Source organism: Myotis nattereri, assembly GCF_964212035.1.
Source record: "Myotis nattereri genome assembly, chromosome: 16".
Taxonomy (NCBI): Eukaryota; Metazoa; Chordata; class Mammalia; order Chiroptera; family Vespertilionidae; genus Myotis; species Myotis nattereri.
Window position 1 is genome coordinate 47687454 of NC_138091.1, and position 26028 is coordinate 47713481.

Below are 26028 nucleotides of genomic sequence, written 5' to 3' on the forward strand. Positions count from 1 at the left end.
AGCGTCAGCCTGCGAACTGAAGGGTCCCAGGTTTGATTCTGGCCAAAGGCATATGCCCAGGTTGTGGGCTCGGTCCCCAGTAGGGAGCATGCAGGAGGCAGCCAATCAATGATTCTCTCATCATTGATGTTTCTCCCTCTCCCTTTCTCTCTGAAATCAATAAAAATATATATATTTTTAAAAATGAATATTTTTAAATGAATGGGTTACAGATAGAAAACCTCAGCAACATATTATAACTTCAGCCCGCAGCCCAAAGGAAGCACGCCCTTCCTCCCCAGCCCAGCACAGATTATGGCCTTCCTCCGAAGGGCCACCCCACTGGGCCAGCGAAGGCCAGAGAAGTCACAGCTCCAAGGAGACGAGTTGGCTGGCGGGACTTCTCCAGCCAAGGATTCAGGGACAGCCACCCTCGGCTAGAAGGACAGTGAAACGGAGGGACAAAGGGACTCGGGTTGGGGCACAAAAGGAGGCAGGGGTTTGTCAAGGGAGCCGATTTCAGAGACAAAGAGCAGCATCCAGGGACAGCGGGGTCTCCAGCAGAATCTGGGGGTGGGTCTCCCCACCAGCCGGGCTCGAAGTGGAGCTGGGGTTGTGCCTCGAGTGAGGGGCAGCCAGAGGTGGTCAGATGTCCTCCAAAAGTCACCATGCCCCTGCCAGCAGGGCAGGGGGACCAGTGTGGCAGGAAGGAGGTGGCGGGTAGGTGTGCGCAAACATACCTCTGATTTAAAATACTTGCTCATTTCAACCGCCAACTTATACTTATTTGAGCGTAAGGCTCTGGTCATACTTTTTTTTCTTCTATAAACAGAAGCCTTAACATCCCCGCTGGGCTTATTTGCTCTTGGATTATTTTGCCAACATCTGGGGCTCGCCCGAGGACAATGACGTCTGTCGGAATGGCCAGCAGATCCCTCCCGGAACCCAGACGGAGGCCACCCCAAAGCCACATATTTGGCAGTTTGAGACGTTCTGTTTTATCTCTGCTTCCACTCATCAAAGATTCAGAAATCCTAAGGTCCAGACACGGAAAGTCCTGCACCCGATTAAGAAACGCCCAGGGTGCAAAAGAGGGGTTTCCGTGTCCCGTTTGTTGCCACACAGACACCATGGGAATGGCCTAGTTCAGAAAGAGAGCTGCATCGTTCAGAAAAACCAGACGGGTAGGCCCCACTACCAACGTCCCTCCGAGATGGGTGGTTACGGTACAAACAAATGTCAGACGGTGGGCTGGGGAAAAGTGTTCACCCGCTCATTCATGTATTTGCTCATTTGGTTATTTCTTCAATAATTATGCATCGAGCCGCAGAGATACACATGATGAGGGGCCTGCCCCCAAGGAGGGTCCCTCCTCAGCACGAAAGCCAAGTAGGCCAGGGGCAGGCCGAGGAGAGGAAGCAAGAAATGGCCAGGCTCGGCGAGCAGCGCAGAGGGAAAAGCAGAAGCGAAAAGGGGGGGAGGGAAACAGGGCCCCCAGATGGATGCAAAGCTCCAGTGAAGGGTTCTGTGAAGGACCCTGTATCCAGAGAGGCCAGAGGCGAAACAGGCCCGATCCGGGGGTGACAGGTCCCCGCCCAGCACGCCCTCACTTGGCTGGTCCTTGGCCCTCTTCTGCAACCAGTTCCGGAGCCTCCCACCCAGCGGCCAGCACAGGCCTCTGACACATTTCTGGACTCACATCTGCCTTTGAAAGGAAAGGAAAGTTCTGGTAAAGGAGAAGGCCCACATGGGAAGGGCCATCCGAGGCCATTCTGGGGCCAGCCAAGGGGCAGTCTATAACTTGGAGCCTTTAATAGTGAAATCTCCCTTAATTGATTCCACTTATTCAGAATCTGTCAGTTCTGACATTGGCTACACTCAAGTTGCTTTTTTTACTGTCCCTAAAAGAAAAGGTTTCTGAAACAAATGAATAGGTTGAGGAGAGCGGCTCCCACCACGACTGAACAACAGAAGCACAAGGGTCCAGAGTTGCCGCTGGTTCCGGTCAAGAGGCAGCGGTGTGAGTTGCAGGCGTGACAGCAGCAGGCGGCCCCGGGAGCTTTGCTGCAAGCGGGGCCTCCAAGGTGTTCCTCCCTTCAAGCCCCAATCATGCTTCTCTCGGGACATGAAGGGGACGTGCACCGCTGCAAGTTTCACCCCAATGGATCCACCTTAACATCTGCAGGATTCGACCCCCTGATGTTGCTGTGGAAGGTCTATGGTGACTGTGATAACTGTGCAACATTGAAGGGACACGGTGAGCAGTGACGGAAATGCACTATAACACAGACGGCAGTCTGCTCTTCTCAGCATCCACAGATAAACTGTGGCAGTGTGGGATAGCGAAACAGGCGAGAGTGTGGAAAGGCTGAAGGGACGTACTTCCTTGGTGAATTCCTGTGACCCGGCCAGGAGGGGCCCCCAGCTTGTCCGCACTGGCAGTGACGATGGGACAGTCAAGCTCTGGGACATGCGGGAGAGAGCAGCCATGCAGACATTTCAGAATACCCCCCAGGTGTTGGCTGTGACCTTCAATGACACAAGCCATCAGATTATTCCTCGTGGAACAGACAGTGATATCAAGGTCTGGGACCTGCGTCAAAACAAGCTGACTGACACCACGCGAGGCCATGCGGATTCAGTGATGGGCCCGAGTTTACGTTCTGAAGGCTCTTATCTTCTGTCCGATGCAATGGACAATACGGTGTGGGCCTGGGATGTCCGGCCACTTGCTCCCAAAGGGAGATGTGTCAAGATATTTCAAGGAAATGCCCACAACTTTGAAAAGAATCTTCTGAGATGTTCTTGGTCACCTGCTGGAGCAAGGTAGCAGCTGGCAGGTTTGCGTATGTGTGCGACCCCACAAGCAGGAGGATGCTGTATAAGCTGCCGGGCCATGCTGGCCCCATCAGTGAAGTGGCTTTCCACCCCAAAGAGCCCATTGTTCCCTCAGCATCCAGTGCCAAGAGACTGAGTATGGGGGAGGTCCAGTGAAGATCAGGAATGGAAGACTCCACGGCTGCCTGACCTCAGACTGCATCTGTGGCAACAAGTGGTGCCCAAGCCAGCATCCTCCCTTCAGATGCAGATCAAGAAACCAGGAGGAGGTGGCCATAGCCCAACAACCACATGCGTCTCATTTCACCAGGATGGATGATTAAAGCCAGCTTACAGAGGCCTCTAAAAACCGCCTGCCAGATTTCAGGGACGGTTTGGTTTTTTTCTTCTTTACTTTTATTTTTTTCTTCAAAGGGACAGACATTGGTTGGTTTGTAGCTTCCCGTTTTCTCATCCAGATTGAAGACAGGGAATGTGGTGACTGAAATTTGCTTATTGGGGATTTATTTTAATAATTGGCTTGTATATTTTATTTCTGTGTTTCTCTGAGTCATTTCATATTAAAAGCCAAATAGATGCCTTTTTACAAGAAAAAAACCCCCACACATACACAAACGAAGAGAGGAAATGATATGGACGTCTGGGACCCCCTCCGGCCAAATGAAGAGTGGGTTTCGTGCGCCTCTGCAGAAGGATGCTGCTCACTGCACACGACTCCTTTCCCTGCGTCAGTGCACCCTCTGCAGACTCCGCTCCAAAGCCCGTGCAGCAGTTTATAGCAGGAAGTGGTGGAAAGAAAAGCTCTCCTTCCCTCAGCCCCGGGAGTGAGAACGCACAGAATTCCCCGCCCCTCAGGCTGGGAAACCAGAAAGTCTCTGGACAGGCTGCTGTCATGGGGGATTTTTTTTCTTTCAATGAATTAAAGAGTTTTGTGGTTTTTTAAAAATATATATTTGTATTGATTTCAGAGAGGAAGGAAGAGGAAAAGAAAGAAAGAAATATCAATGATGAGAGAGACCCATTGTTCGGCTGCCTCCTGCACAACCCCTACTGGGGATTGAGCCTGAAACCTGGGCACGTGCCCTTGACCAGAATCAAACCCGGGACCCTTCAGTCCACAGGCCGACACTCTATCCACTGAGCCACACCAGCCAGGGCTGGACTCTTGAATAGGGAGGAACCAAACTCCACCCCTCACAGTGCCCCAGGCAGGGAGGAGCCGAGCTTGGGAACAAGGATGGCGATGCCACCCATTCTCCACCGAGGTGGGCTTGGCCCATGGGGTTATCCTTGGTGACCACAGGGCGCCGACCACAGCACTCCCCCGAACTCCGTCTTGTTTCAGCCCCCCTGTTTGGGATTTACTGTTATCTGCAGCTCAACCGAATCCAAACGAATTCCCCGCCCCCCGGGTTGCATATCAGACCCAGAGGAACCTGACCGCTTAGCCACGTAAAAGCCACCGTTCCCCAAAGCAGAGGTCACGGCTCATTTTAAAACCCAAGGCAGGCCATGGCGACTGTCCCAGAAAAGCGCCCGCCTGTGCATATGCTCCCCCCTCAAGTGTGGGCCTGGAGCCCCAAGCTAAACACCTTGACAGACAGACGCGCCGTGACCAACGCGCACGCCCCCAAACCCAAGTGGTGTCAGGCCCTGCCCCCATTTGGGCTCGGCAGAGAGCAGAGGCCAGGGGCACTCACTCTGGTGTGACTCACGGTTGGAGCGCCTGCCTGCCACAGGGACTGGGCAAAGAGCTGGGGCCACGGTGCGCTCTGTGGAGCACGCGGCTAACGGGGAGGGGGCGGATGAGCAGGTCGTGTGATGGGTTTAATAGTAAAGGTATTAACAAAGTGCTAGGTGAGTGGAAAAGGGAACCAAGGGTTTTGTGGCAGGGAGGCGGCAACAGCTGAGCTTTGCCAATTGCTAAAGGAGGGGGAGTGGATACAAGGCACTGTGTCACAGGAATTTAGGTTGCCCTTGGCATGTCTGGGGAACACCGGGCATCACACCAGCGCTGCCCGGGCAGAGTGGTGGGCAGCAGGAGGGTTTGGAGCTGAGGCTAGAAAGTCAGGCTGTGCGCGGCTGCACGGGGCCTCGAATGCCACTCTCAGGATTGTGACTGGACGCTTCAGGCAACAAGGAGCCAGAGAATGACTTGAGCAGATCTGTCTGGCAGTGACAAGGACTGGGGGCCAGGCTCAGGCTTCTGTGGACACCATAGCCCAGCACAGAGCACTTGGAGTCACCAAGGCCAGCAGTTCCCACGACAGAGGCCCTGGGCCTTCTCGGGTCTCTCGGGAACAGGCGCAGCTGCCCTCCTGTTTTTTCAGGTGCACGGTGCTTCCGCCCGCCCACCCCCCTTCGCTCCGCCTCCCTGCATCTCCCAGGCTTGCTCTAAAACAGCCTTTCATTCCAGAATCACAGAGAAGCCTCAGATGCAGACACTCCCAGGGGATCCGACTTCCTCTAATTCACCCTCATTCAACAGCTGGATCCAACACACATTTCCTGAGACTCTGCCGTGCACAGCCCTGCGAGGGCGACACAGACGGAATGGACTGGATCCTGCCCAGCGGTTCAGCGATGCCCAGGGGTGGGAGTGTGCCCCGCTGTCCTTCCTGCAAAACGGCTGGGGTGTGTGCACACAGGGCTGTGGGTGTTTGGGGGACTGAGGAGGAAAGGATCACCCTTCTGGGTGGAACGAAAGTGGGTCAGACTTAGAAAGTCTCAAGGGAGGACCCAGAAGATCTGGTTTTCACGTCTCCCTTTCACAGCTGTGTGACCACAAGCAAGTCACTCCACCTCTCTGAACCTCTGTCCTCATGTAGAAAGGGACGAACATACAGTCGTCCTCCCTTATCTGCGGGGATATGTTCCCAGCCCCCAGTGGAGAGTACCAAACCCTATCTATACTTTTTTCCTGTACCTACACACCTGTGATAAAGCTTCACTTACAAATTAGGCGCAGTAAGATTAACAACTAATAATAAAATGGAACAATTATAACAATATTCTGCCATAAAAGTTATGTGAATGTGGTCTCTCTCAAAATATCGTAGGCCTGGACTCACCCTGCTTGTGGTGATATGAGATGACACAAGGCCTGCGTAATTCGATGAGGGGAGGCGAAGGATGAAAGGCATTGTGACGTAGCATTAGGCTACTCCTCATCTTTTGTTATTTTTATTTATTTATTTTTTTAATCCTCACCCAAGGATATTTTCCCATTGATTTTAGAGGGAGTGGAAGAGAGAGGGAAAGACAGCGAGAGACATCGATGTGCGAGAAACACATCAACTGGTTGCCTCCTGCATGCGCCCTGCCCAGGGCCCAGGCCAGGGAGGAGCCTGCAACTAAGGTACGTGCCCTGGACCAAAATCAAACCCAGGACCCTTTGGTCCTCGGTGGATGCTCTATCCACTGAGCCAAATTGGCTAACGGCTACTCATCTGTTTTTAATTAAATTTATTCGGGTGACATTGGCTAATAGGATCATAGGTTTCAGGCTTCGATTTCTATGTTACAAGATCTGTGCACGGCACTGTGCGCCCAGCACCCAAGTCGAGTCATCGTCCATCACATTAACACCCCGCCCCCCCCATTCATCTCCTGATGAGACGGCTACTAGGTGACTAAGGGGCGGGAGTGGACGCAGGTGGATACGCTGGACAAAGGGGTGATTTATGGTTGCTACTCAGAACAGTGTGCAACTTAAAACGTATGGTTTGTTTATTTCTGGAATTTTCCATTTAATATTTTTGGACTACGATTGACTGGGTAACAGAAACCATGAAGAGCAAAACCACGGATAAGGGGGGGACTACTGTACGCTCGCTTCCAATGTTGGGAGGAAGACCCAATAAGACGCTGTAAAGCTCAGCGCCCGGGGACGGGGTTATAATCAGCATGGGAAGCAGCCTGCCTCTGGGAATTCACACTCTCCCATCCCGCGTGGGGGCTGGACCTCGTGACTTGCTTCCAGCCAGTGGACTACGGCAAAGAGTGACCGGATGGCGCTTCTAAGATGAGGTGACAAAAGGCCTGGCTCCCATCTTACTCGCCCGCCCCTGCTGCCTGCCTTGCCTGCTCTGATGGGAGCCAGCTGCCAGGCTGGGAGCTGGCCTGGGGGAGGTCCACGGGGCAGGAACTGAGCCGGGAGCTGGATTCTGCCGAGAACGTCCTGAAAGCGCTCGGAAGTGTATCTCTCCCCCAACAACGGTTGAGATGACCATCACCTTGGCCTGTGGGAGACCCTGAGCCAGAGGACCCAGCTAAGCTGTGCTTTGCTTCGTGATCCACAGAAACGCTGAGATAACGTGTTTGTTGCTTTAAGCCAGGACGTGTCAGTGTGACTTGTTATGCAGCTGTAGCTAACAAATACAACCAGGGTGATACTGAGACTACTAAGCACCCAGCTCAGCACCAGCGTTGGTCAGTTAGAGCAGATGCTGACAGCAGCAATGGAGCAGGGTCCTGCAGGTCCCCGCTGAGCCGCCAGCTAGAGCACGGGTTCAGGAAGGGGGTCTGGGGAGGGGCAGGGGAAGTGGTGGGGACCCATCTTATGGGAATACTCACATAGGGGCGTAAAAGTACCTACTTGCAAGAATATTCACTGCAGCATTATTTTTTATTTTTATTTTTTGTTAATCCTCAGCCAAGGATATTTTCCCATTGATTTTTAAGAGAGTGGAAGGGAGAGTGAGAGACAGTGAGAGAGAGAGAGAGAGAGAGAGAGAGAGAGAGAGAGAGAGAAACATCTATGTGAGAGAAACACATCGATTGGTTGCCTCCAGCCTGCAACCGAGGTACATGCCCTTGACTAGAATTGAGCCTGAGACCCTTCAGTCCACAGGCCAACGCTCTATCCACTGAGCCAAACTAGGGCCACTGCAGCATTATTTGTTGGAGCAAAGGATTAGAAACAACGGAAAAGTTTGCACACAGGGAACTGGTTAAGTTAAGGGCATCCATGCTGTGGGTATCACGCAGCCATTGAACAGGATGAGAAATGTGCTGACGTGGAACGGGGGGCAGGATGTATTTTGTTCAGGAGAACATGGCATCATAGACCATCATTTGTGTTAAATGTACGTACACACACTTATCTGAGGGCTCGTCGCTCTAGAAATAACCTGGTAGCCCTGGTTGCCTCAGAAAGGGAAACTGGGGCCGGGGGTAAGGGATGGGAGAGAACCCCGATTTTTCTGTCCCCTGAGCCCCCTGTGATGTTCCTCCCATCACCTGGGGGGGGTGGGGAGGCAATGATGGCTGTGTTCTGGGGAGACTCGTAACCCTAACTTGTGTCTGGAGCTTCTCTAAATTGGGGGGGTGCTGAGTGGCAGGGCCCCGGCTCATCTGCCTCCGATAACCAGAGCAGTGCCTCCTGCCGAGCTCTTATTGGGAAAATGGTTTCTCTGCTTTAATGAAGACGCCTTGGGACCTCGCGACGCCCCCTTTCTTCCCTCAGTTCCCACTCAACTCTCCACCCATCCACCTGCTCCCGCCCGCACCCCCAACCTGGGTCCGTGTGAGCTGAGTCCAACCCAGTGGAGGTCTCTGCTGGCTCCCTGGGGACTCACCTGGAACGTCCGGGGACGTATTGAGCGTCATGAAGGCGTCTGATAGGCCGGCTTTGACGGGGTGCTGGGAGGAGCTGATTTCCAGGACAGACATGGGGATCTGCAGCAGGGAGAAGAGGCGCCATCTATCCCCAAACCCTCTCGGGCCAGCCTAGCTTCCCCTCGGAGCGCCAGCCCCACCTGCCTGCTTGGCACCGCCTCCTGGAGGGTGTGGAGACCTCTCACACCCAAGGCCCTCCCCGCCATTCCAATGTCAAGTCTTCCCCACACCACCCGCAGCACATGTCCTTGCTCTACACTCCATCTTCGTGAATGGCATCTCCACACAGGCCTGGGAGTCACCCCTGCCCTTCCCTTTTCTTCATCCCCCCCGCCTTCCATCTAATACATCTCCAAATCCTGTTAATTAACCAGCTAACCGTCTCTCAAATCTGTCTAGTTCTGTCAACCATCCCCCACCAGACTCCAAGTTGGCAATATCTCTTTCTTAACTCATCCCCCAGCATTCCCTCTGAGCCCCCAACAATCTGTTCCCGCTCAGAAGCCAGAGTGACCTTTGTGGAGGGCAAATCGGGTGTGCCCTTGCCCTGTCTTGCCCCTCACTCTCTCCCCTCCGGCCATGCTGCCTTCTTTCAGTGCAGTGTGCCAGCCAGGATTCATCCTGTCACAGGACCTTTGCACATGCTTTTCTTCCTCCTGGAACACACTTCACTCTCCTCTTCGCTTCCTTAACTCTTATGCATCCTGCAGATTTTAACTATTTTCCCGAGGGAGCCTCTCCCGGCCCCCACTGAGAGAAAGAGCCCCATGACAGGCTCCCCTGGCACCAGGCGCCTCTACTTAGGAGCACTTGTTACCGTGGCAACTCTGCATGTGTCTCTGCAATTGCTGTCCATTGTCTCAACAAGACTTACCCTCTACAAGGGCAGGGGTCACAACCATCTTACGAACTGCGTATTGCCAGCACCACGCCCTCTGCCAGGCAGAGTTCAGATTCCCTACAAGTGCTTGCTGAACGGGGAACAGCTCCCCGAGACCCAAGCATCTCTCACTCACCTCTTTGTAGCCAAACACAATGCGGCCGTCACGGTGCAGAGCCGCCTGGAAGGTGAAGCTGCCCCTGTCCTCCCGGCCTTGGAGGTAGACATGGTCCCACTGAACAACAAAGACTGTCCCTGTGGAGAGCAGCAGAGACCTGGCTGTCGGGGAGGTGGTGCAGGGGGAGGGCACTGCAGGAACCGTGGCCTGCGTGGATTGCCAGGGGTCGGGCCCCGTAGGGGCGATGGGGGCAGTTTGCAAATTTGACTGAAGGCAGGAGCTGGGCAACCCACCAACATCAGCCTGGCTCCCACGCTGGGGAGGAACCAGAACACCCTATTTCAGCCCCAGGTACCATGCCTGAGCATCTCTCACCCCAGGCATGCCCCCTCCTGCCTGCCTGCCTATCCTGACCCTTGAGATGAAAAGGAGGAGCAATAGAAGGAGTGCCAGTTCTGGGATGGGAGGGTGGGTGTTTGGGGGACACCGTGGCGAGAACAAGAAACAATAAAGGTCCCTAGTATTTGTTTCACCTCTACGAAGAGCCAAGCATGTTCATCTCGTTATCGCCTCAGATCCTGCTAGGAGCCGGCATCCTGTCGCCAGCTTACAGGCGAGGAAACAGTACAGAAAGGTGGGGTGGCTGCCTTGCTGTGTGACTGTGCCAAGCCCCTTGCCCTCTCTGGGCCTTGCACGCCTCTAACGGGGCTGGGCCTGGGGAGCCCTGGTGCGAGGAGACTTAAACTCTGGCATCTGGCCTCACCATTGTCAAAGTAAGCAACTGTGGAGTTGTCGGAGTAGCCAGGGTTGAAGTTGGCCATCAGCGGGGCCACGTACTGAGTCGCCGTGAGCATCCGATGGGTCACGTCACCAGTGAAGATGAAGCCTGGAGGGGAGAAGCGCAGAGGACCCACCGGAGATGGCCCAGAGGGGTTGCTCCTGTGCTCGTCCCCCAAGGGCAAGAAGGAGCAGTGCAGGCAGGCAAGGCTTGAACCTCTGTCCCCTCGGCCCAATGGGTGGGCTCAGGGTCAGGTGTGTATGAAGCAAAAGGGTCCCAGACCAGAGAAGGTCCTCCCTGCCCCCCAGGTGGCACAAATTCCCCCTTTCCCTTTCCCTTTCCCTGGGAACTCGCACAGGAATCAAAGATGGGCTCCTCCTCAGTGACGTCTCCCTTCCCCTCCCAATCACAGACTCAGAAACACAGGGACCACGGGGACTGCCCACACCTGCTTGAGCTGGCCCAGAGGGACACACACACACACACACACACGAACAAGTCCGCTGATGAGACAGAGGTATTCGGACACAATCCCTGACCTCCCTCCTAGAGTGGGCTCCCGAGACAGCCAAAGGTGGGTCCCTGTCCATTCCATCTCCAATGACCCTCCCCAGGTAGGGACCCCAGGTTCCGGCTGAGAGCTCCAGATCCTCCCCCAGCCCCCCTGGCACGGCCTTACCTCCGGTTGCTATGGTGATCTGCCGCAGAGGATGCCCGTAGAAAGGGAAATCAAAGGACAAGACCACTCTCTGCGGGGGATGGGAGAGAGTCAGCAGGGGCCGGGCTACGGGCCAGGGGGCTGGGCACCTACACCACTCCATGCTTGTCTGGACAGGGCCGGGGGCAGGCCGCCAGACCACAGGTGGGCACCCCAACTCAGGCCAAACCACCCAGAAACCCCCAGAAGGCACCTCCCAGGTCACAGACCCTAGGCCAATGATGGCGAACCTATGACACGCGGGTCAGAGGTGACACGCGAACTCATTTTTTTGGTTGATTTTTCTTTGTTAAATGGCATTTAAATATATAAAATATCAAAAATATACGTCTTTGTTTTACTATGGTTGCAAATATTAAAAAATGTCTATATGTGACACGGCACCAGAGTGAAGTTAGGGTTTTTCAAAATGCTGACACGCTGAGCTCAAAGGGTTCGCCATCACTGCCCTAGGCCGTGCCCACTGACCAGGCGGCGTGGGTTGGTCCCCCGCCTCCCGGCCCAGGGCAGCGCTGCCAGGAGCCGGGCACTCACCGAAGCCTGCCGGTGGGTGTTGGAGAGGATTCTGTGGACCTTCACGTGGCTCCGGTTGGCCTTGGCCACGTCCACCCACAGCTCCCGGCTGCGAGGCTCGCTGGGGCCGTACAGACGAGACACGTAGTAGCTGTGGTTGTCCTCCTGTCACCACCCAAGACAGAGCCCGCCGGAGGCATGAGGGGGCAGGCCTGCCAGGACCCACCCTCTGTGCCCGCCCCCCCCCGGCCCAGACCACTGGATACAAGAAATCCTGGTCCTCCCAGGAAGCTGGACCGGTGGCCCAGGTGGCTGGCGTAGGCCTGGTAGCCCCTGGGCCCCCCAAAGCTTAGTACTTGGCCTCTAGCTGTGCCCATGCAGCTCCGGCCCCAGCCAGATCCACACCTGCTGTCCTCAGCTCCGCCTGCCACTTCCGGAGAGGCCCGAGGCTTCTCCTGCAGCCAGAGTCCCCGTAAAGCAGAGCTCGGCTTGAGGCACCAAAGAGAAACAGACAGAGCAGCCCCAAACAGAGCCCTCCTCTTCAGGGAGCTCCCAGACTGCGGGGGAGAGCTCCCCTGCTCTGGGAAGTAGCATATATATAATTGACTTTAGAGAGGAAGGGAGGTGGAGAGAGAGATAGAAACATCAATGATGAGAGAATCTTTGATCGGCTGCCTCCTGCACGCACCACACTGGGAATCGAACCTGCAACCTGGGCATGTGCCCTGACTGGGAATCAAACCATGACCTCCTGGTTCCTAGGTCGATGCTCAACCACTGAGCCATGCCAACTGGGCTGGGGAGTAGCCTTTTTAAGGGACAAGAAAACACTGCATCTTAGAAGCGCCAGTCTAAAGATGGAGGCAGGCCCTTGATCTTGGGGAATTGCTAGACTGAGGGAGGAGGTGGGACTTTTGCAAACAGAACACACAGACCCTCAAGCCGAGGGATGACACAGGGCCCACGCTGCAGTCACTACAGGGCTGAGGAAGGGGGAGAAGCAGGAAGAACCTCTAACCTCCACTCTGTGCCCAGTGCGGACAGAATAAAGAACGAGCCAGAACACAGCCGCCGGGCGTGACTTCGGCAAGGCCTGTCCTGCACAGGAGTGTTCAGCGCCAGGATCGCAGAGGCCGGGAAATGGTGGGCAGAGAGGGTGGAAGAGCCAGAAGAGGGGGCGATGTCACAGCATTTCAGCAGGCGGGGGTGGGGGTGGGCAGCCTTAGGAGAAACGGAGGCAGAGCGGGCAGGTTCACTTGGCAGCTGCCACGGAGATGGGGCTGCTGACCCGTGAGGAGCCCCGGGCGTCGTGGGCCATCAATCAGGCTGCCCAGCGGCAGTGGCTGCAGACACAGCAGAGCAGACCACGTTCGCTCTGCCAGCTGCCAGCTGCCCAGCCGGCCCTCGCCCTGGGCCCAGCATGAGCAGGGACGGGATGCCTGCTCTCCCCACCCCCCAGCAGGGAGGATCTGCTCTTCTGACAAGTGACACTCTGGGAATCTGGGTCGGGCAGAGCTAGGGAAGATGAGCAGAAGACACGTGTGGACCTGGGTGGGGGTGGGATGGGAGGTAGATTTCATACTACCATTGCCTGGTTTCACATCCATCAAATAAATCTAAAATATTTAAAACCACATCGCTCTGCTCACAGCCACTGGGGCTCCCACTGCCCTCGTGACAGAACCCAAACCTCAGCCTGGCAGGCAACGCCGCATCAGTAGCCAGCTCTGCATTCTCCCTGGCTTCCCTTCTCTCTCCTTCTCTCCTTCCCCTGGACATCCTTGTGCTCCCATCCACCAGACCAGGTCCTCTGCAGTCTCGGGCCACCAGTGGTCACTCAGGCCTTTGCACATGCTGATCCTCCTGCCTGAAATGACTTTCCTTGCCTTCTCCCCCTGGTCAATTCCTGTTTCTTTAATGCTCAGCTTAAACTTCACCTTTTTTAAAATGTTTTTATTGATTTTGAGAGAGAGAGGAAGGGGATAGAGAGAAACATCAATGAGAAGCATCATCTATCAGCTGCCTTCTGCACGCCCCCTACGGGGATCGAGCCCCAAACCTGGGCATGTGCCATGACCGGGAATTGAACTAGGAACCTCTTGTTTTTGTTTTAAATATATGTAGATTTCAGAGAGGAAGGGAAAGAGAGAACATCAGTGGTGACAGAGAATCATTGATCGGCTGCCTCCTGTATGCCCCTCACTGGGGATCAAGCCCACAACCTGGGCATGTGCTCTGACCGGGAGTTGAACCGTTGACCTGGTTCCTAGGTCAATGCTCAACCACTGAGCCATGCCAGCTGGGCCCTTCTGCCCTTTTATAAGAGAAGAAGGGATCGGTGCCTGGCATTGGGTTGAAATGTTGGAAATAAACCGTCTCCCTAATTCCTGGGCACCTTTTCATGGCTGTGGACGAGGGGGAAATGGGTGGCCCAGCAGAGCAAAGCCGTGTCTAGGGGCCACTCCTGGGTGCTCTCCTCGGACACACTGTCTCACAAAGACAGATGGATGTTCCAGCCCCAACCCCGTACCTGCGACTGTGACCTTATTTGGAAATAGAGTCTTAGCAGGCCCCAATTCCAATGATGGATGTCCTCATAAGAGGAAGGAGAGGGAGACTTGTTTACAGAGCCACAGAGGCCACACAGGGAAAAAGGCCATGTGAGAACAGAGACAGAAATCGGGGTGAGGCAGCTTATGAGCCAAGGAACACCCAGGGGTGCCAGGAGCCACCAGAAGCTACGAGACGCGAGGAAGGACTCTTCCCTGAGCCCTGAGAGAGACCATGGCCTGGCTGACAGCTTGATTCAGACTCCTGGCCTCCAAGGCTGTGAGAATACATTGCTGCTGTTGTCAGCCACCCAGCCTGTGGTCATTTGGAAACAAAGGCATTTGCCCATGGTGTGTGGCTGTGGCTCAAGCGGGGTGACCCCGAGTCGTCTCCCCGTTCCGTGTCACTGCCTGTGTCTGCCCAGCTGCTCTCAGACGGAAGGCCACACTCCGCACCACGACTCACTAGGCCTAGCGGGGCAGGCCCGGATGTCGCCTACCCACCTCCACTCCCCCTCCCCTTCTTCACGAGCAGAACATGGATCTGGAGCAGCAGCAACGGAGCCAGCTAGAAACCTCATCCCCTGGATGGGTTACGTGGGACACATGGGACATGGGACAGGGGCTGGCCAATGAGATAAACGGAAGCTTCCAGTGGCGCCTTTTGAAAGAGGTCAAATTCGACTGCTTGGGCCTCTTGCCTTTTCCCTTCTTATCCCTGCCTGGAATGGAGGTGTGATGGATGGAGCTCCGGCAGCCATGCTGTGAGCATGAGGACAAGAGCCACAGCCTAAGGATGGCGGCGGGAAGAGCTGGTTGGAACCTGGGCCCCCATGACATGTTGGAGGGATGCTCGTTAGGTCCTTGGATTCAGCCTGCAGTTACACACACACACACACACACACACACACACACTCCCTTCCCCTGCTCTCTGCAGCCCAGCTTGGCTTCTCTCGGTTTCTGAACTCGCCCGGTGCTTGTCTGTCTCAGGACCCTGGGGCTTCCTGTGCCTCTTCCATTCAGAAGCCGCCTCCCCTTCCCATGTCTCGGGCCTCAGCTTCGTGGTCCTTGCCTCCCTGAAACCCCGGTTACACTTTTAGATTTATCTCCACACCTGCCTTTCCTACAAGTTGCCCACAGATGAGGTGAGCCTTTATCTTGAGTTGAAGCACGGAGTACGTGCTGAGTTGGAGGATCTTTTAATGAATGAGTGGCCATTCCGAGTTTCATGGTATAGTGCGTCCAAGGCCTGCCCACCCTGTCTGATTGCTGCCGCCACGTGTTCTGGCGGCTGGACGGCGTGGCGTCACCTGACAAGGCAGGACAGCAGCGAGCAGGCCCAGGTGCTGGCGGTAGTGGAGGGGCCCATTGCATACAGCTGCCCACGGGGAACCGGAGCAGGCCTGTGCTGGACGCGCTGGCTGCGGGCTGGGCGAAGGGCCCGTTTCCACCCCCTGCTTCCCGGGACTCCCCCGGGGAGAGCGTGCACCGAACCGCACGCGGTGGAATGAGGCCCCGGACAGAAGCCACGCTCTGCCGCTGTGAAGCCCAAACATGCTGACCTGTGTCTCGCTGCCTCGCTAAGAGGCAGGCGGTGGGGTGACTGGGGACGCGGCTCACCAGCCCATTGCTCCGACTCCTCTATTTCCCACGAAGGAAAACGGCCCACCCCCCAGCTGGTCCTGCTCCGCTGAGGAGCCGGGCTGGTGCTGCCGGGGATCCTCGGACAGAATCACCTCACTCTTGGAGATCCCAAGGACACACAGAGGCGTCTTCACTGACAAAGGGTCTTTGTCTACGACTCAGGGAGAGTCGGAAACTAAAGAAGCTGCTGCCTCTACCTCCTAAACCGGCGGTTCTCGACCTGTGGGTCGCGACCCCTCTGGGGGTCGAACGACCCTTTCACAGGGGTCGCCTAAGACCATCGGAAAACACATATATAATTACAGATTGTTTTTGTGATTCATCACTGTGCTTTCATTATGTTCAATTTGTAACAATGGAATTGGGGGTCACCACAACATGAGGAACTGTATTAAAGGGTTGCAGCGTTAGGAAGGTTGAGAACCACTGTCCTAAACAGTTTCTCTCCCGTGAGCCAGCAGGTCCCTGCACAGACGGACCACGCGCAGGCCGGGTGGCTGAGGCCCAGGCGCTGCTTCAGGCCTCGGAAGTGCCAAGTGCAGCGGGCCGACCCGAGGAAGAGCTGCCTCCGGGCGTGGCAGCACACCGAACCTGCCCGAGTCCCACACAGGCCCCAGCCCCTCCCCCCCACCCCCCGCTCCTGGCAGGTGACTGAGGGTCCCCAGGCCACTGAGCCAGAAGCTGTATCTATCTAGATTCTAGAGCCCTGGCCCGGAGATGCTCCATGGTGATGGGAGAGGCCAAACTGCGGCCCAGAGAGGAAGGGACAGCTTGGAGCGGGGGCCACTCCGGGGCAGAGCCAAGAACAAAGTCCGAAGGGTTCGGGGGGAGGGAGCTGGGAGAACTGGAGGAAAGAGAAAGGCCGCCGGCGTTGGCAGAGCTGTGACACTGGCATTTCAGATGCATCACCGCATGACAACCCTGGCTGGTGAGTACCGACATGAGTCCTGTTTCTTAAGTGGGGAAACAGGCCTACGTATCTGCATCCGGGTCAGCCTCAAAGACGGGGCCTTTCCCTGTCTGCTTCTCAGGCCTTTCACTGCCCCACGAGACACAACTTAGGCCACCTGGCTGTCATGGGTTAAAATGTGTCCCACCAGAGGGACCAGCGCGGGTCCTTTAAGGAGCACAGAGCTCAGGGACCGTGCGCCTTCTCCTCCTCACCCCTGGCACCTGGCATATTGTAGGTGTCCGGAGTCTGCCTGCCACGTGAGTTCAATCACGCGGATCCCACAGCTGATGGTGCCGCAGGCTGCGCGGAGAATGTGCGGCCTGGTCCCAGCAAGGAGAGCTTCCCCCCCACCCCCGATGTCAGGCAGCACCAAAACCTCTTGTGAAGGACCCGCTGCCTCCTCTGGGTCAATGCTGACCTGACAAGCCCAGGGAAGGCCTGCATGGCAGCCTTGCAAACTTAAAGACCTAAAGTAACCACAAAGGATGGGCTGAAATTAAAACTTTAAAAGCAGCTATGGTGGGTAGTCATATCCTAGGCCGGTATTTTTCCCTGATGAGATCAATTTTTTACCTTAGCTGAGCCTATTGTCTTTTAGCATCTAGGATAACATATCCTTGAAATGTCTGGGTAACTTGTAATTTCCCTTTTTCTGGACTCTTTAGGGCATAACCTAGTGTGCCTGGGCGCCAGGACAGACAACACAAATTCCTTCATTGTTGCTGTTACCTTGTTAGTTGTTGACTATTAACTATCCTGCACCCCCTAAGTAAGTGTCTATCATTTGACTTCTTATCCAACCCCAGGGGTTTGCCCACTCTGCTTTCTGCCTCCTCTCTAATCCATCACCAATGGATTTCATGTAACCCACCTACGTCCCCTCCTTCGACTGCAGTGTATAAAAATAGATGGAAAACACGCCGTTCTCTGGAGCACTGTCCCCATCCCAACCCGTTGAGATACTGCTTCCGGCAATTGTCGACAGGTGGCTCCAATAAACCCACAAAAATTCTTTGCAGGTTTGAATGTTTTTACGTTAACAAGCGCTTCTCTGGGAAATGAAGCTAACATGGGGGACGCTTCGGGGCCAGGACGAGCAGCCTGGCTCCCCTCGGAGTAAACTGGGAGAAATGCCTTCGGGCAGGTGGCTGGCAGCCCAGCAGGGCAGCACGCAGGGGACATGGTGACTCTGATGTCAACAGAGCACTGTCCTGAGTGCAACGGCCGGTCCATAGGAAAGAGAAGGAGGACCTTACAGGCATCCGACTTCAATACGTATGTTCTGGGTACGTGAAAAGGAGACAGGATTTGAGGAGGGGGGGTGGGGGCGAGAAACTAGAGAGAGAGACAGCAGCCCTGGTTTCCGACAGCTTTTCAGGTCCTTCATCTTCTCCCCGGAGCCCAGAGTAGGTCCCCGACCCTCCATATAAACCTTTCTCCCGAGACGGCTCAAGTGACTCCTTGGAACCAAAAGGGCCCTGACCAGAACAGTCTTGCTCATGGGGTGATCAGAGGAAGGACTTCCAGGGACACCCCGATAGCCCTGCTCCAGCACAGACAGTGCGAGTCCGAATAGGAAGAGAATGAGAAGACGGAAGTGAGAAACCCCGCTTCTGAGAGAACTTTCCCCTGGCAACGCCGGCCCCCAAGGTTTTTTGATTCTACAAAGTCAATCACTGGCTGCTGCTGCTTCTTTGTTTTTTGTTTTTGGTTTTTTTTCATGAGAGAAAGTCTATTTAGAAGCCACAGAGGTAGAAGTGAGCCATAGAAGGAACGGATTCAGGAAACAAACTGCAGAGGCGAAGACAGGGAGCTTAGGAGAGGAAATGACGGTGACTGGCTTCGGTGGGAGGAGGTGAGGGCTGGCTCTTAGGAGTGAGAGCCCTGCTGGGTCCTCTGCCCCCAAGGGCTTTATAGGGTGGATCTCAATAGAATATTCATCAGCTTTCCAGGTGTGTCCTTTCTGGGTCGTGGTTTCCACTGATTGGTCAGCTCGGCTCCAGGACAGGGGGTCATCAGTCAATGCAGCTGGCCCTCAGGTCAGCCATAGCTTCGCTTGTCTGGTTTCGCAGCTTTTCTGGGCCTGGAGCTGAAACACAGCTGAGGCCTAACTGTATGTGATGAGGGCCAGGATCTCGCTGTCCTGGGGGCGTAATGCTTAAGGGGGTGTTCATGCAGGGGCCCACCCGGGAGTCACAGGAACCCACTCTTTGCCACCCCCTTTTCATCCTCTAAGGGGGTCTGCCACATGACTAGCAACATGCCAGGGGAGGAAAGGTCAGGGGAGGGTCCAAACCGAATGGCAAGCTGCCGGCTTCTTGAGTGACCACCGGACAAGAGTCACGTGGTCTGGATTCTCCAAGCCTGGTGGCACCTCCCCTCTACCACTGCAGGCCCCTGATCATGCTGCCACTGGCACCTGCAGTGTTTTGTGTGCATATGTGTGTTTAAGTATATTTTTATTGATTTCAGAGAGGAGGAGAGAGGAAGAGAGAGAGAAAGAGAGAAGCATCAATAATGAGAGAGAATCATCGATCAGCTGCCTTCTGCACGCCCCACACTGGGGATCTAGCCCGCAACCCGGGCATGTGACTGGAATCAAACCGGGACCCCTCAGTCCGCAGCTGAGGCCCAGACGCTCTATCCACTGAGCCGAACCAATGACCATCCTCTCCTTCTTCCTTTAGTAGCAGAACCTCCCGATTTTAGTGACGCACATCGCCACCCAGTTAGACTATTTCCCAGCCCTCCTTACAGCTGGCGTGGCGAAATGACTGTCTGGCCAATGGAAGGCGGGCAGAATGACTGCCCTCAGTAGGAACGGGGGCCCTCGCCTTGCTCGGTAACCGTTGGCCGGGATGCAGATGTGATGGAGGGAGCCGCAGCAGCCATTTTGGACCACAAAGTGGAAGGCACTTATTGCAGAAGAAACCTGGGTCTCCAACAGCATGGAGATGCACGACATCAATCCCTGCCTGCTTACGCTCTCACTATGACCGGTGAGAGAAGGAATACATTTCTCTCAAGTCTAAGCGCCTCGGCAGTTGTTACAAGAACTGAGTTTGTCCCCTAATTCATACAAGGTCCTAAGGGCCGCCTCAGGCCAGTCAGCCTGAGGGCTTCTTCACTGTAGCCCATAGAGATGTCTCTGCAAAAGGATTCAGAGGCCGTGCTTGGCAGTTCGCTTGCCTGAGGGAGTCACCCACCTCACAGCTGTCCCCGCATTTGACCTGCGTCTGGGGGGCAGCCCCCTCCCTCCAGCGGGCAGCCCTCCGGGCACTGCGGGCTGGATGCTGGAGCTAGGACGGGCGGCCTGACCTTACAGAGGGCCAGGGAGCGAAGCCAGACCACTGACTGGCAAGTCCACCAGAGGGAACCAGGCGAGAAGCCCTGGTCCATAATCCCCCTTCGTCTGAGGAAGCAGCATGATGCTGTGATTTCCAACATTTGGAGCCATGAAATCCTTTCTTCCAATTCATCTTCCATGGACGCTCTGTACATAACTCCCATCAGAGGGCGGCCACCCTGGGAGAAGGAAAGAGAAGGGCCTGGAGCCCGGCTGAGCTGCTTCCTTCTCTGCGCCCTCAATCCACAGCAGCCCGGGAAGCACCTGTGGGTACCCTGAGGGTTCCGTGGAGTGCAGTTTGAAAACCACCGCTCTGGGGCCCAGTGCAGGGGCTGTGGCATCAGACAGACGCAAGTTCAAAAACGGGGCCCACTGGAAAATCGTCTGTGCCAAGCATGGCTCTCCCCTCCCGAGTGCCTGCGCGGTCCCTGCCTTTCTCGCCGAGTCCGTGAAAGGCTTCCGCCGATGGTGAGCTCCCCACCCAGTGCCGCCCCCCCGGCAGATGCTTGGCGAGTGGGAGCTGTGATGCTGATGCTGTCGGATCTTTCTAGGAAAAGGATTGGATGGTGGCGGCTGCCTCCGCAGAGCCATCCCCAGCTCCCTCCTAAACGTCTGCTGTTACAGTGTCCCTCTGTCGCAATTATTCATGCCGGAAGCCTGCCAACGCTTCATTTCTGACAGCGGGGCAGCATTTACCTTGGCTGAGCTCAAGACGGTTCTGGACAGGGATTCCGGCTAAGCTGTCACCATCGGCCCACCACCTGCCTGCCAACTGGCAGGTGGAAATGCCAGGGCAGGCAACCAAGGGCATCCCGCAGGGCCTGCGGGAGAGGCCGGGCCAGCCAGGCGTGTCAGCTCCAGGCAGCTGGGCCCAACCCAGGAGGAGCTGATGGGATTAGCGGGGTAGGGGCACCCCAACCCCTCCTCTACCATTCCATGAGGCCTTCCCATACCAACAGCAATATTTTCTTTTCTTTTCTTTTAAATATATATATTCATTTCAGAGAGGAAGGAAGAAGGAGAGACGAAAACATCAAGGATGAGAGAGAATCATTGATTGGCTGCTTCCTGCACGCCCCCTACTGGGGATCAAGCCCGCAACCTAGGCATGTGCCCCTGGCCGGAATCAAACCCGGGACCCCTCAGTCCGCAGGCTGATGCTCTATCCACTGAGCCAAGCTGGCCAGGGCAGCAATATTTTCTAGAGCCCTGCTCCTCGAAGTACGCCCCGTGGACCAGCAGCATCTGCAGCACTGGGGAGCTCGTCAGACATGCAGAATCCTGGGCCTAACCCCAAACTTGCTGGATCAAAACTGCATTTGAACTAGTTCCCCAAGAGATTCTTTTGCACAATGAAGTTTATAAAGCGCTGGTCTAGAAGCACCCTCTGTTTCGGCCAATATGTCACTCATTTTTGTCCACGAGGAGACAGTGGTTAAACGTTCAGACCCGAAGACAGAAAGACCTAGGTTTTTGTCCTGGCTCTGCCACTCGCTAGCTGTGCAACCTGAGTAAGCTAAACATAGAATTACCAGATGACCCAGGAATTCCACTCCGAGGTATATACCCCCAAATAGTTGAAAACAGGTACGCAAACAAATACATGTACACATGTTCACAGCAGCTCTATTCACAACAGCCAACAAGTGGAAACAGCCGAAATATCTATAAGTGAATGAATAAGCAAAATATGGTATATCTGAACAATGGAATATTATTCGGGCATAAAAGTAGATGAGCCTCAAAAACATTATGCTAGGTGAAAGAAATCAGCCACAAAAGGTCCTATATCGTCTGATCTCATTTACATATGAAACTTCTAGATTAGGTAGATCCGTAGAAACAACACAGATTGGTCGTTGCCAGGGGCTTAAAGGGAGGGGAGGATGGGGAGCAATTGCTTTAAGGGTATAGTATTTCAATATTTCCTCTTAGGGTGATGAAAATGTTTGGAACTAGACAGAGGTGTGTTAAATATACTTCACTTTAAAATGGCTAATTTTGCCTGACTGGCATGGCTCAGTGGTTGAGCATTGACCTATGAACCAGGAGGCCACAGTTTAATTCCCCATCAGGGCTTGTGCCTGGGTTGTGGGCTGGATCCCCATTGCGGGGCGTGCAGGAGGCAGCCAATCAAGGATTCTCTCTCATCATTGATGTTTCTATCTCTCTCACCCTCTCCCTTCCTCTCTGAAACCAATAAAAATATGTTTTAAAAATAAATGAAAGAAAAACATTTTAAATGGTGTCTTTTATGTTCTGTGACCCATACTTCAACAAGAAAGATGGAGAAAGCCCTAACCGGTTTGGCTCAGTGGATAGAGCGTCGGCCTACGGACTGAAGGGTCCCAGGTTCGATTCCGGTCAAGGGCATGTACCTGGGTTGCAGGCACATCCCCAGTAGCGGGTGTGCAGGAGGCAGCTGATCGATGTTCGATGTTTCTAACTCTCTATCCCTCTCCCTTCCTCTCTGTAAAAAATCAATAAAATATATATTTTTAAAAGATAGAAAAAAAGAAACAAGAAACCAACCTGCTCAAGGGAAAGAGAAAGGGTGAGCAAGAGGAACCCACATGGGGGACCTCCTGGGGCTGAGCACCCACAGAGGCGTCGCCGGGGGAGACACAGGGACTGCGATCCCATCAGTGCCTCGAAGTCTGCTCTTAGGTCTCACCCCTGTGAGCGCACTATTTGCCACGCCGTTTGGGGAAGTTGACGCGGGCCGGGGCTGCAGGAGCTCACGGAGGCAGGTGTCAGGTGCATTACTGAGGGGCCAGGGGTCCCAAGGTCATGCACTGGGAGGTGCTGGGGCCAAGGCCCAGGCGCGAGACTGCCAGGCTTTCCACAGGGCTGGGGACTGGACGTCTGGCCTCCACCTCCACCTCCCACCTCCCTGGATGCCCTTTCTCCTCACAAAATCTACCTTCTCTCGCCTCCAAATTCCACTCACAACCTTCCCCTCCGTCCACCCACCGCACACTCTACTCCCAGACCTCCTCCCCTCTGGGCCTCCTCCCCTCCTCCCTCCCCGAGTGCACGGGTCCGTGGGGCTCTGTAATGAGCGCTGCTTGCTCTTCCTGTGTCTGTGCTACGACTCCGTCCGTCTGTCCTGTCTCCTCTAGGCCCTTGGGTCTGGGAAGGGGCCCTCCAGAGGCCTCCTTCCGGGAACTGCCTCTCGGGAGGTTGTGGACACCCGGCAGGAATCGCACTCACTGCTCAGCCGTCTTGGAGGACGTGGTGCCTCCCCGTGCAGGGCCCTCAGCATTGCTGGGCCTGCCATGGGGTGGATGAGCTGGGAGTTTTGTGTGGACAGAGAGGAGAGGAATTGTTCCAGGGCCTTAAACTGGTCTTGGTGGAGAATCGCTGGAAAACCTGAGTTCAGACAAGAGTCGATTCCCACTGGGAAGTGGTTTTGGCGTGGGCGTGAGAATGAAGCCCAAGGAAGTGGCTCTGACCTGGGGCCTGGAGCTGTCAGTTCACCCTGGGGGTGCAGGCTGGATCCCTCCAGGCCTCAAAACAAGAGGGTCTGAACTGCAAGAAGCCTGTGCTGAGGTGGCCAGGTGCTGGGCAGGGGTGCTGGGCAGGGGGGCTGAGCAGAGGGGATGGGCAGGGGGGATGGGCAGGAGGGACTGGGAAGAAGGGGTTGGGCCAGAGAGGTTCAGAAGGAAAGATGGTCAGAGGTGGGGGCCTGAGAAGGCCTGGGATAGAGGTTGAGCAGAGGAGCTGACTTGAGAGGACAGGCCAGGGGGACCTGGCCAGGAGGGAAGCCACAGCCAGAAGGATGTACTGAGGGACAGCGAAGGAAGATGAGGGGACAGAGGGGATGGAGCTCCCCTGCCAGGCCCTCAGCCCCCGAGAACAGGCATAGGCCAGGCTGTGATCCGGACAAACAGTGGACATGTTTTCCTGTTGAGACCCAGAAAACTTCCCGAAACAGACGGAATCAAACTTGCTGAGACGTCCCCTCCCAACCCTCCCCTCTTGCCCAGCCTTTGCTGCCAAGCTCTTGCCTAGCCTGGGTTTCCTTAGCCAAAGAGGCCCAAGCTCTCAGAAATGCTGGCCACAGAGATGCGGGCGAAGCAGGCCTCCCTGGGCGCCTGTGCTGGGCTCCGACAGGGGCTGAAGCTGCCCACGTCCCATCAGGTGGGACGTAGCCTGGGGGGGGGGGGTGTTGTGGGGGGCGGGGTGTTGAGATCTGGCTATGCTGAAGGGGGGTGTTCCCCGTTGATCAGTGCAAAGCCTAACAGGTTCAAGGGAAGTAGGGAAGGCCCACCGGCCCCTCTAAGGATTCAGGCATGAGACCAGCGGGTCGTGGGTGCATGTACCCATGTGCATAAGAACTGACGTCCTCCTATGTGTGTGGGACCCCGAAAGTCAGTAGAGTTGGGGTCCTCAGAAGCCACGGAATCCAACAGCCCGCCCCAGGCACAACCTGTTCTCTTCAGTCACCCTCTTTCGAGGCCTCTGGGGACCAACAAACCCTTCAAAGGAAGAGCTCCCACCATGTGCTGGGCACTGGCGACAGAGCGATGAAACAGCCTCTAAAACAGTCTCGGGTCAGGTCGAATGGTGCTTTGGTCCCAGCGGGAGGACAGGCAATGTAAACAAACAAACAGAGAATTCAAGGCAGGACAGGATAAGTGTGAGGGAGAAAAACCATCCATTTCCCCTGCCCCAGTCGCAGCCCCGCAGCGATTGGAAAACAGCCACATGTAGAGCCTTCTCTCTGCCAGACTCACTCCTCCCCGCCACCCCCTGCCCCCCAGCTCCTGCAACCATTCAGCGTGAGATTGGTTTCTAGGTGACCATCTAAAGGGAGGCCCGAGCCCCGCGGCCATGGTCAGGCTGGGAAACACCCCACGGGACCCCCAGAGCCCGAGCTCGGGTGCCAGGGTGGCTGTGGGTTCCCATGAGCACAGCTGGCTCTGCCGCCTCCATCCTTGGCAGCCTCTCCTCACTCCTGACTCATCCTCAGCCCCCAGGCAGTGAGGAGCCCCGAGTCTTCCTCCTGAACCGCTGCTGAGCCGCGTCCCCCACCTTATCTTAAACCCAAGTGCCAGGATTTGTACTCATCCTGGTAGTTTCACCCGCCGGGAGGCCAACGATCCCAGCCTGTCCGGCTCGAGCCTCTCCCAGCTCCGGTGGCAGTCTGAGCCTCCTGTCTCCTGGGCAGAGCTGGGCACAGCCTCTCGCACGGTCAGAGGCACCTCCTGCCAGGGTGGCCCTGCTCCTCCCCGGGGACTCCGGGTGTGTGGCCGCTCTCGGAGCCATGGAGCCCGGGGACATGGAAGCCTGGTGGTCGGGGACAGCCACGCGGTGCCTGAGAAAGGCCCCTGCTCGGGCGGTCAGCCTGGTGACCGATTTTGAAATTGGTTTGAAGGGTCACGTGCCAGCCGTTCCCACACCTAGATGACCAGGGGAATCCGTGTGGGGACTTTTAAAGAAACGCGTTCCCATGCCTTGGCCGGTTTGGCTCCGTGGATAGAGCATCGGCTTGCGGACTGAAGGATCCCAGGTTCGATTCCGGCCAAGGGCATGTACCTTGGCTGCGGACACATCCCCAGTGGGGGGTGTGCAGGAGGCAGCTGATCGATGTTTCTCTCTCATCGATGTTCCTAACTCTCTATCCCTCTTCCTCTCCCTTCCTCTCTGTAAAAATCAATACAAAAATATATTAAGAAAAAGAAACGCATTCCCAGGCTCCATCTGCAGTTTCTCAACTAGTCAGTGCAGGGTGGAGCCCGAGAATCTGGGGCTATTGACTCCACGCCGGCTCTGACCGGCCCCACTGCCCTTCCCCAACGCCCGCAGACGATTGATTCCAGAAGCCCAGTCCCGTGGCTCTTCTGCGAGGTCCTCTCTGCAGCCTGGGACTCCCTCTGGCCATGGTCCCTGGCCCAAAGCAAGTGTCAGTTCTGCGACTGACGGCCCAGCTAAGCTGGGGGATGGAGAAGGGTGAGCCTCCAGGTGTTCCCTCACTCAGGGGGCCTCTCCTGCCATGGCCTTCCTCTCCCTCATCCCGCCATGGCTCCTCGGCTCTGAAGGATGGAGAAGACGGCAGCATGGGAGTGCCTGAGGCTGTGTGAGTGGGGGA

The 26028-nt window shown here is 55.6% G+C and overlaps 1 protein-coding gene and 1 pseudogene across 2 annotated transcripts in view; one reads left to right on the plus strand and one right to left on the minus strand.

Annotated features, from left to right (window-relative positions):
• The window catches only part of PLXDC1 (plexin domain containing 1), a gene marked incomplete at its 5' end in the record, with an annotated part of 55495 nt that overhangs the window by 18229 nt on the left and 11238 nt on the right, over positions 1-26028 (minus strand). Inside the window, 5 exons of the mRNA XM_081109731.1 lie at positions 8397-8496; positions 9453-9571; positions 10198-10320; positions 10892-10961; positions 11465-11608. Of these exons, the coding sequence (XP_080965857.1) occupies positions 8397-8496; positions 9453-9571; positions 10198-10320; positions 10892-10961; positions 11465-11608 (556 nt within the window). The remainder of the gene's footprint in view (positions 1-8396; positions 8497-9452; positions 9572-10197; positions 10321-10891; positions 10962-11464; positions 11609-26028) is intronic.
• Positions 1906-3303, plus strand: LOC308532578 (U5 small nuclear ribonucleoprotein 40 kDa protein-like; annotated as a pseudogene). The gene has a single exon. The product of its transcript is annotated as a U5 small nuclear ribonucleoprotein 40 kDa protein-like (transcript).